Source organism: Nicotiana tabacum, chromosome 2 (assembly GCF_000715075.1).
Source record: "Nicotiana tabacum cultivar K326 chromosome 2, ASM71507v2, whole genome shotgun sequence".
NCBI classification, from domain to species: Eukaryota; Viridiplantae; Streptophyta; class Magnoliopsida; order Solanales; family Solanaceae; genus Nicotiana; species Nicotiana tabacum.
In genome coordinates, this window is record NC_134081.1 from 51,942,311 (window position 1) to 51,953,319 (window position 11,009).

The 11,009-nt window shown below is 35.3% G+C and overlaps 1 protein-coding gene and 1 non-coding gene across 2 annotated transcripts; one reads left to right on the top strand and one right to left on the bottom strand.

Annotated features, from left to right (window-relative positions):
• Nucleotides 1-3,976: 3,976 nt before the first annotated feature.
• On the top strand, nt 3,977-5,052 carry LOC142170726 (putative glutathione S-transferase parA). The gene is made up of 2 exons (XM_075233043.1): nt 3,977-4,341; nt 4,532-5,052. Exons 1-2 carry the CDS (start codon nt 4,024-4,026, stop codon nt 4,874-4,876), a joined length of 663 nt encoding a protein of 220 aa, XP_075089144.1. The 5' UTR covers nt 3,977-4,023; the 3' UTR covers nt 4,877-5,052.
• LOC142174166 (small nucleolar RNA snoR4) lies at nt 4,408-4,487 on the bottom strand. Its single transcript, XR_012703514.1, has one exon. It is a non-coding gene; the product is annotated as a small nucleolar RNA snoR4 (small nucleolar RNA).
• Nucleotides 5,053-11,009: the final 5,957 nt, after the last annotated feature.

Genomic DNA, 11,009 nt, shown 5'->3' on the forward strand with positions numbered 1-11,009 from the left:
CAATTATACCTCAAGTCTCCTCCGAATAGCTGAAATCCGAGCAAGTCTATGGTACGCCGCTGGGACCAACTCCAAAATCTGCACAAGAAGTGCAGAGTATAGTATCAGTACAACCGACCCCATGTACTGGTAAGTGTTGAGCCTAACCTCGACGAAGTAGTGACGAGGCTAAGGCGGTTCACTTACATTAACCTGTACGCAATATTAATGACAACAACAAATAATAGAAATAAAACAGGTAACTCATTTATAATAATTTAAGCCGACTCAGCAGTCATAATCCATTATCATTTCAACCAATTCTCTTGCAGCGTGCAACCCGCTCTCACAATATATTCACATTCATTTCTGTTGCAGCGTGCAACCCGCTCTCACAATATATTCCTTTTAATCAAGTCTGTCATATATTTATTTCAATCAAGTATATATATAGACTTTTAATAAGTCTGTTGCGGCGTGCAATCCGATCCCCCAATATTGACTTTTAATAAGTCTTTTAGGGCGTGCAATCTGATCCCCCAATATTGACCTTTAATAAGTCTATTGCGGCGCGCAACCCGATCCTCCAATATAAAATTTTTAATAAGTGTGTTGCGACGTGCAACCCAATCATCCAATATGGACTTTTTAATAAGTTTGTTGCGGCGTGCAACCCGATCCTCCAATATGTCCATTTACCAATTTTTATAGAAGAAATTTTTCCAATAAATACAACAATTAATATAAAATTATAAGACAACAAGCATACAATAATTATGATTTAATTATGAAATAAACAATGATAAATAGCAAATTATTATAGAAATCAGGGAGAACATAGGCAGTTTAATATTTAATATGCTAAATATCAAATAACAATTAAAACACATAATTCAAATAGCATGTAACAATTAATGCAGGGATTCAAAAATTAATATTTGACAAAGAATAGGAGAGAAATAATTATTATAATAATTAATTTATAATTTAAAATAATTTATGATTTTTCAAGTAAGCAGGCAAACAATTAATTTGACGACGTATAGACACTCGTCACCTCGCCTATACGCCGTTCACATGCAATTCACATAACAAATAATTTAAGGGTTCTTTTCCCCCAAGTCAAGGTTAACCACGACACTTACCTCGCTTTGCAAATTCCAACCAATTACTCAATCACAGCTTTTTCTTTTAATTTTGTCTCCGAAAGCTTCAAATCTATTCACAAACAATTCGATATATTCAATACTAATCATAGGAATTAATTCCATATGAATTTACAAATTTTTCGGATAAAAATCCAAAATTTATTAAAATATTCGGCAGTGGGACCCACATCTCAAATCCCAGAAAAACTAGCAAAATCCGAACACCCGTTCCGCTACGAGTTCAACAATACAAAAATTGTCCAATTCCGATATAAAATGGACCTTCAAATCTTAATTTTTCAGTTTTGAAAGATTTTATAAAAAGTCCAATTTCTTCCATCTAAATCCAAAATAAATGATGAATATAGATATGGATTTATGAAATATAATCACTTTTGGTTAAAGAACACTTACCCAATTCAAAGTCGTGAAAATCCCCCTTGAAATCGCCCAAATCCGAGACTTGAACTCAAAAATGAGTAAAAATGGCTAAGACCCAATTTTATGTATTCCGCCCAGCATTTTTACATCTGCGGGCTATATTTTCGCACCTGCGTCCTCGCATTTGCGAGACAAAGCTCGCATTTACGGAACATGGCAGCTTGTCTAGTGGCCGCATCTGCGCCCAAAATGTCACACATGCGACATTGCAGAAGCGCACTAGTGACCGCAGAAGCGGTCTTCTTCGCAGAAGCGGCTCGTCCATCGCGGATGCAGTTTCGCACCTGCGCTCATTTCTCCATAGAAGCGGAGCTCGGCAAGGCTGACCAAAGTCACAGAAGCGATTGGAATTCCGCAGGAGCGACCATGCACCTGCGCACAAAATGTCGTAGGTGCGACACACCAGAACCAGCACTGGGCAGCAGGTTTCAATTGCTCTGTGGCTCGTTTGAAACTCATCCGAGCCACTCATGACCTCGTCCGAATATTTCAACAAGTCCATAAACATAATACGGACATACTCGGGGTTTCACTTCACGTCAAACAACATCAAAATTACAAATCACACCCCGATTCGAACTTTGAGTTTTAAACTTTTCAATTTGCAAATCTCGTGCCAAAACATATTAAATGAATCCGGAATGACTTCAAATTTATAAATGACATAACGGAGTTGTTCAAATTTCCAGAATCAGATTCTGCCTTTGATATCAAAAAGTCAACCCCGTGATCAAACTTGGAATTCTTTAGCCTTTAAATTGCTAGTTTTCGTTAAATGGTCATAACTTGAGCTATGGACCTCCAAATTAAATTCCGGGCATACGCTCAAATCCCAAATTACGATACGGAGCTACCGGAACTGTCAAAATACTGATCCGGGTCCGTTTGCTAAAAACGTTGACCAAAGTCCACTAAGTTGAGTTTTAAAACTTTATTTCACATTTTAATCCATTTTTTACATGAAAACTTTCCGGAAAATACGGAGTATGCACGCAAGTCGAGGAATGATAAATGGTACTTTTCAAAGTTTTAGAACTCAAAATTACTTATTAAATTTAAAGATGACATTTTGGGTCATCACATTGATGAAAATTTTGACATTAATATCTGAGAACTTTCTTTGACCTTTTTCGATTCTAATCCAATCAATTCAACAGTGTAAGGTGAAGCAGTCAATTTAAAGGAAGGCCTTTAAATTCTAAAATATTGTACTTTTCCTGCGCTTCTAAAAGTGAACGACAAAGAAAAAATAGTTATTCTTGAACTTAATATTGTACAATAGGATAAATTTTAACTATCTATAAAAAGAGAACAAAACCTTAATCTCTTCAAAATAATATTATAAGAAGTAACATAATTGTCAAATGAAATACACATAAGAAGCACATAAATTTAAATGCCGTATTAAACTTACAGTATACTATAGCGGAAGTTGGCTTGATAAAGGAACGCTGAGGAGAGTAGCCGATGGTGAAACACTAACATCAAGTGCAAAAGAAAGAAAAACTGAAAACAGAAGATGAATGTTTGAAGTGGGTAAAAGATTACTTAAAAGATAGGTTTGGTTAACAAATGATTGTGACTGTTACGAAGCAGTGTGAACCGTTGGGACTTTTAATATTCTTCGGCAGAAGAACATTGCTCTTTCCACGTATGTAGTCTTTGTCTACTTGTAGTTTTTTTTAATTTAAATTAAATAAGTTAATTAGAGAAATAATAAGAAGGATATTTTAGTAATTCAACTTTTAACTTTTAGGGTTCCCACTTATAATATAATATAGATATAGTTTTTTTTAATTTAAATTAAATAAGTTAATTAGAGAAATAATAAGAAGGATATTTTAGTAATTCAACTTTTAACTTTTAGGGTTTCCACTTATAATATAATATAGATATAGATATAGATATAGATATAGATAAAGATATATAGATATAGATAGATAATATAGATGGATGAGTCATTGGCGATAAAGTGAGGATGTTTCATTTTTGTTATTAAAAACTTACTACTCCTTAAATATAAAATATGATTCCTTTTAAAAAAGAAATAGAATAAAAATAAAGATAAAACACTAAAAATAAATTAATTGTCTAGACAAAATCTACCGTTCACCTCAATTAATACACATCCCCGTCCACATCATGAAGTAGCTAGCACAAGCGTACAGATCAGTTGAAAGAAGAAAAGGGTCCAGTCCTAAATATCCAAATGTTCATGAAAGGAGGACAACTTAGTTTTTTCTACTAGAAAGAATATTTTGACGAATTTCGTTCACATTGGCATGCTTTAATTATATTAAGTAGTCTTTCTTGGAAAAGAAGTATTTGCAATATCAAACCAAATCTTCCCATTACGCAAGCAATGACATCTAAGCAAATATATATCACTATAAATAGTACTACTAATGTTCAATGACTTTTATAAGCACTACATATATATTCTCAAACAAAAAGAATGGAGAGCAACAACGTGGTTCTGCTAGATTTCTGGCCAAGCTCTTTTGGTATGAGGCTAAGAATTGCATTGGCCTTAAAGGGAATCAAATATGAAGCAAAGGAGGAAAACTTATCTGATAAAAGCCCTTTGCTTCTGGAGATGAACCCTGTTCACAAAAAGATCCCTATTTTGATTCACAATAGTAAAGCCATTTGTGAGTCTCTAAACATTCTTGAGTACATTGATGAAGTCTGGCATGACAAATGTCCATTACTTCCTTCTGATCCTTACGAAAGGTCACAAGCCAGATTCTGGGCCGACTATATTGACAAGAAGGTAATAAACATCTCACAAAGACTTAACAGTCAATGTAACATGACCTTTACTAAGTTCATCTTGTGTAGTTTCACCGAGCTGTTTAAGGTCGTCGTACATTTGAATATTAGGTGTTTCACATTTGAATTTTTTTATCCCCTTGTTAGAATTCCTGATTCTGTCAATACTTATGGACGTTGGTTTAATGCAGATATATAGCACAGGAAGAAGAGTGTGGAGCGGTAAAGGTGAAGATCAAGAAGAAGCAAAGAAGGAATTCATAGAAATACTCAAGACTTTGGAAGGAGAGCTTGGAAATAAAACTTACTTTGGTGGTGATAATCTGGGTTTTGTGGATGTGGCTTTGGTTCCCTTTACTAGTTGGTTTTATTCTTATGAGACTTGTGCAAACTTTAGTATAGAAGCAGAGTGTCCAAAGCTGGTGGTATGGGCAAAAACATGTATGGAGAGCGAGAGTGTCTCAAAGTCCCTTCCTCATCCTCACAAGATCTATGGTTTTGTCTTGGAACTCAAGCACAAGCTTGGTCTTGCTTGAACAAGAAACACTTCTTACCTACTGCAGAAACCAATCATGTCCTTCGTCCCTAGTTGTTCAAGCATCAATTTATCAATATTGTTGCTACTCTGTCTATAAATTTTATGGTTTGGTGTAATTTAGTCTTTAAAACTTTACTTGTTGCTACTCTATCTATAAGGTTTATGTTTGGCGTAGTTCAGTCTCTAAAACTTTATTTGCTTAAGCACTTCTTTGAACTAAGGTGGATTTAAATTAGTGAAGCGACATGTCTGGTTAGAGTTTATATAGTCGAGCCCAACTTGTTTGGGATTGAAACGTAGAGCTCGATCGTCCAAAAACTACTTTTTTTGAAAAGTATTTTTTGAAAAGTGCTCTTGGAAATTAGCAGTTTATATTTGGCCAATTCATTTGAGAAGTATATTTTGCACTTTTGATAAGCAAATTCTATTTGGTCAAATCTTTTCAAAAAGTACTTTTAAGTGTCTAATTATAAAAAAGGATAATAAAGGTTTATTTATAATTAAATTATTTAAAAAAAAGTTATTAATTTATATATATATATATATATATATATATATATATATATATATATTTTAATCAATATACAAATATACCAATGCAATAATATTGATAGGGACATACGTGCTTACAAGTTACATGTATGAAAATCACTATCTGTTCTTGAGAAAACAACAAACTAGGTAGTATTGCATTCTGCCAATAATAGTATATATATACACGCACACCAAAAAGAATATAAATAAATATATAAACTGGAGATCATATAAATTTGGTATACTACAAAAGAAAAAAGATATCATATATATTGAAGAGAGTGCTTGGATATCATAGTTAGCCTTGTTATTTAAAAGAGTAATAGGAGAAAACAATGTTGGAAGAGAAAAGAAGAAATCTATTTATAGTAGAGAGATTGTTCCAAGAAAAGAATAGGAGAAGTAGAATAAAAACACTACAAAAATAAAATAAAATAAAATAAAAGAAAGGGATGGTAAAACAAAAAAAATTAAAAAAAAATGTTAAATTAATGAGGGGTAATATAAAAAATATAAATTTATAGTAAGGATATTTTTATCTTGAAAAAAATTAAATGTTTGCTTCTGCTTCTGTTTTTTAGAAGAAACTAGAATATTGTAGCTTCTTCCTAAAAGTAGAAAAACTGCTTGCTCCTTGAAAGCACTTCTATGTCTTGGTCAAACACCTCAAATTTCTAAATAAGTACTTTTTTGACAAAAAAGTTTTAACCTCCTAGAAGCTTGGCCAAATAAGCTCGTTATTATTATAATATAATTGTCACGTCCCAAAATCCCACCTTAGGCCGTGATGGCGCCTATCCGTACTTGCTAAGCAAGTCAATTCATAATTCAAAAATATATAGCCAGATTTCTTTAATTACAGAGTCATATTATAAATAAAGACATAAATAGTTCCAAAACAGCAAACATATCTGATACATTCATGACAAGGCCTAAACACGGCCAATACAGTATAACCCCCAAGACTAGGCGGCACAGGTGTGATGACCCAAAAGGTCATATTATATTTTAGAACTCGAATCTGTACTCTTAAATCTTAAAAGTATCATTTATCGATTTGCGTGCGCAGTCCGGGAAGGTTTTCGAAAAGCTTTTATGTTGAAAATTGATGAAAATGAGAATTTATGCCTTAAAAGTTAATTTTAGTTGATTTCGGTCAATATTTTTGGTAAACAGGCCCGGATTCATATTTTGACGATCCCGGTGGGTCCGTATCGAATTATGGGACCTGGGCGTATGCCCGAAATCGAATTCGAAGGTCCATAACTCATGTTATGAATTTTTGATAAAAATTAATTATTTTTAAGAATTGATTGAAGTTTGGCATTGTTAGTGCCGGGTCCGTATTCTGGTTTCGGAGCCCGGTACAGGTTCATTATGATATTTAAGACTGGTCTGTAAAATTTGGTGAAAGACGGAGTTGATTTGACGTGATTCGGACATCCAGCTGAGAAGATATGAATTTTTAAGTGTTCTTGAGAATTTCATTTGATTTGGTGCTAAATTCGTAGTTCTAGGTGCTATTTTGGCGATTTGATCGCGCGAACAAGTTCGTATGATATTTTCAGACTTGTGTGCATGTTTGGTTTGGAGCCCCGAGGGCTCGGGTGAGTTTCGGATAGGCCACGGGATGTTTTGGACTTTGGAAATCTGGTTTTTCTGCAGAGTTTGTGTTCTGGCATGTCCTTCTTCGCGTTCGCGAAGGTACTCTCGCGAACGCGAAGAGTAAATTGGGCAGCTGAAGTTTTCTTTTTCGCGAACGCGACAAGCCCATCGCGAACGCGAAGTGTTAGGCACTGGGGAGGGGCAGACAACGTTTTCTTCACCGCGAACGCGAACAATGACTCGCAAACACGAAGACCAGGGAAGGGTAGCTACGCGAATGCGAGCACTATCTCGCGAACGCGAAGGCTTGGCAGCCCATACACTTCGCGAACGCGACAGGGCTCTCTCAAATGCGATGAACACCGTCGCCCAGTACTTAACAGAACCCAATATATATATATTTTTCAATCAATATACAAATATACCAATGAAATAATATTGATAGGGACATATGTGCTTCCAAGTTACATGTATGAAAATCACTATCTATTCTTGAGAAAACAACAAACTAGGTAATATTGCATTCTGTCAATAATAGTATGTATATATATATATATATATATATATATATATATATATATATATATATATGTGCGCACACCAAAAAGAATATAAATAAATATATAAACTGGAGATCATATAATTTTGGTATACTACAAAAGAAAAAAGATATCATATATATTGAAGAGAGTGCTTGAATATCATAGTTAGCCTTGTTATTTTAAAGAGTAATAGGAGAAAAAAATGTTGGAAGAGAAAAGAAGAAATCTATTTATAGTAGAGAGATTGTTCCAAGAAAAGAATAGGAGAAGCAGAATAAAAGCACTACAAAAAATAAAAAAAAAAAAAAAGAAGAAAGGGATGGTAAAACAAAAAATATTGAAGAAAAATGTTAAATTAATGAGGGGTAATATAAAAAATATAAATTTATAGTAAGGATATTTTTATCTTGGAAAAAATTAAATGTTTGCTTCTGCTTCTATTTTTTAGAAGAAGCTAGAATATTGTAGCTTCTTCCTAAAAGCAGAAAAACTAGTTGCTGCTTGAAAGCACTTCTATGTCTTGGTCAAACACCTCAAATTTCTAAATAAGTACTTTTTTGACAAAAAGGTTTTAACCTCCTAGAAGCTTGGCCAAATAGGCTCGTTATTATTATAATATAATTGTCACGTCCCAAAATTCCACCTTAGGCCGTGATGGCACCTATCCGTACTTGCTAAGCAAGTCAATTCATAATTCAAAAATATATAGCCAAATTCTTTAATTACAGAGTCATATTATAAATAAAGACATAAATAGTTCCAAAACAGCAAACATATCTGATACATTCATGACAAGGCCTAAACACGGCCAATACAGTATAACCCCCAAGACTAGGCGGCACAGGTGTGATGACCCAAAAGGTCATATTATATTTTAGAACTCGAATCTGTACTCTTAAGTCTTAAAAGTATCATTTATCGATTTGCGTGCGCAGTTCGGGCAGGTTTCCGAAAAGCTTTTATGTTGAAAATTGATGAAAATGAGAATTTATGCCTTAAAAGTTAATTTTAGTTGACTTTGGTCAATATTTTTAGTAAACAGGCCCGGATTCATATTTTGACGGTCCCTGTGGGTCCGTATCGAATTATGGGACCTGGGCGTATGCCCGAAATCGAATTCGAAGGTCCATAACTTATGTTATGAATTTTTGATGAAAATTAATTATTTTTAAGAATTGATTGAAGTTTGGCATTGTTAGTGCCGGGTCCGTATTCTGGTTTCGGAGCCCGGTACAGGTTCATTATGATATTTAAGACTGGTCTGTAAAATTTGGTGAGAGACGGAGTTGATTTGACGTGATTCGGACATCCAGTTGAGAAGATATGAATTTTTAAGTGTTCTTGAGAATTTCATTTGATTTGGTGCTAAATTCGTAGTTCTAGGTGCTATTTTGGCGATTTGATCGCGCGAGCAAGTTCGTATGATATTTTCAGACTTGTGTGCATGTTTGGTTTGGAGCCCCGAGGGCTCGGGTGAGTTTCGGATAGGCCACGGGATGTTTTGGACTTTGAAAATCTGGTTTTTCTGCAGAGTTTATGTTCTGGCATGTCCTTCTTCGCGTTCGCGAAGGTACTCTCGGGAACGCGAAGAGTAAACTGGGCAGCTGAAGCTTTCTTCTTCGCGAACGCGACAAGCCCATCGCGAACGCAAAGTGTTAGGCACTGGGGAGGGGCAGACAACGTTTTCTTCACCGCGAACGCAAACAATGACTCGCGAACGCAAAGACCAGGGAAGGGTAGCCTACGCAAATGCGAGCACTGTCTCGCGAACGCGAAGGCTTGGCAGCCCATACACTTCGCGAATGCGACAGGGCTCTCACGAACTTGATGAACACTGTCTCCCAGTACTTAACAGAACCCAAAAACGGGATTTTAGCCAAAAAAAAACTCATTTTTCTCAAAAACTAAACGGTGAGAGACGATTTTTCAAGAGTCATTTCTTCCCCAAATTGTTGGTAAGTGATTCTAAACCATTTTCTTTCAATTACCCATTACATTTCTTGAATTTTCAACCTAAAATCTAAAGTTTTCATGGTAGAATTAGGGGTTAGGGTAGAAACTAGGAATTTCAGAAATTGGGGGATTTAGACCTCAATTTGAGGTCGGATTCAAAAACTAATTACATATTCGGTCTCGGGGGTGAATGGGTAAAAGAATTTTGGTCCGAATCACGGGTTTTGACCAAGCGGGCCTGGGGTCGATTTTTTGACTTTTTGGAGAAAAATTTGGAAAATTTAATTTATGCAATTTAATTGATTCTTTTAGCAATATTTGATATTATTGAGTCATTTTTGAATAGATACGAGTGGTTTGAAGGTGAATTCCAAAGAAAAAGCTGTGATTGAGAATTAAGTGGCCTTCGGAGATAGGTAAGTGTTGTGTCTAACCTTGACTTGAGGGAATTAGGAACCTTAGATTACTTGCTAAGTGAAATTCATGTGAGCGGCGTATATGTGAGGTGACGAGTACTTATGCGCCGCCAAATTTACCTGTTTTCCATGTTTCTCAGTTTTTCTTATCTTGTCTCATTCCTATGCCTAATTGCGATGTGTTATACTAGTGTTGTTCAATTTATCGTTCTTATCATGTTTATGGATTTTCTGGTGATAATTGAGTTTTTATTTCAAAGTTGAGATTGATGTTATGGAACCAAATATTGAGATAAGGTTTGTACTTGTTATTCTATCTCCCTGTTGATATTTATGCATTGCATTATGGTAAGGGAGAGTGTTAATGCACGAAGGGTGATGCCGTGCCATATTGTGAGTGTTAATGCACGAAGGGTGATGTCGTGCCATATTATGAGTGTTAATGCACGAAGGGTGATGCCGTGCCATATTGTGAGTGTTAATGCACGAAGGGTGATGCCGTGCCATGATATGAGAGTTAATGCACGAAGGGTGATGCCGTGCCGTTTCTATTTATTTTATGGTGAGATTGAGAGTAAAAGCACGAAGGGTGATGCCGTGCATTTTTCCTTACTGTATTCACTATTCTTGTTGATTCATGGTATATTGACTGCTCCGGTGATCACTCTGTTGTAGTTCTTTATCTTGTATTCCCCTCAATATGTTCCCCTCCCGATATTTCCTGTTTAGTTCTTCATTTCTGTTATTTTATACATTGTTAAATTATACAGGTTGATTTGTAGGTGCCTTGCCTTAGCCTCATCACTACTTCGTCGAGGTTAGGCTTGACTCTTACCAGTACATGGGGTCAGTTGTACTGATGCTGCACTCTGCACTTTCTGTGCAGATTTTGATACCAGCTCAGGTTGATCGAGATTTGCTACTGGTCTACTGTCCAGAGACTCAAGGTAGATCTGTAGGCATTCACAGACCTTGAAGTTCCCGTCTAACTTTTATGTCCTACTGTTTTCTTTCATTCAGACATTTATATTTCTTTCAGACTATTACTTGTAGTAAATTCTAGAATGCTCGTGAATTGTGA

Coding starts and splice junctions, on each gene's coding strand:
- LOC142170726 (XM_075233043.1), top strand. CDS start 4,024: ATGGAGAGCAACAACGTGGTTCTGCTAGATTTCTGGCCAAGCTCTTTT. Junction 4,342..4,531: donor CCGACTATATTGACAAGAAG/GTAATAAACATC, acceptor GGTTTAATGCAG/ATATATAGCACAGGAAGAAG.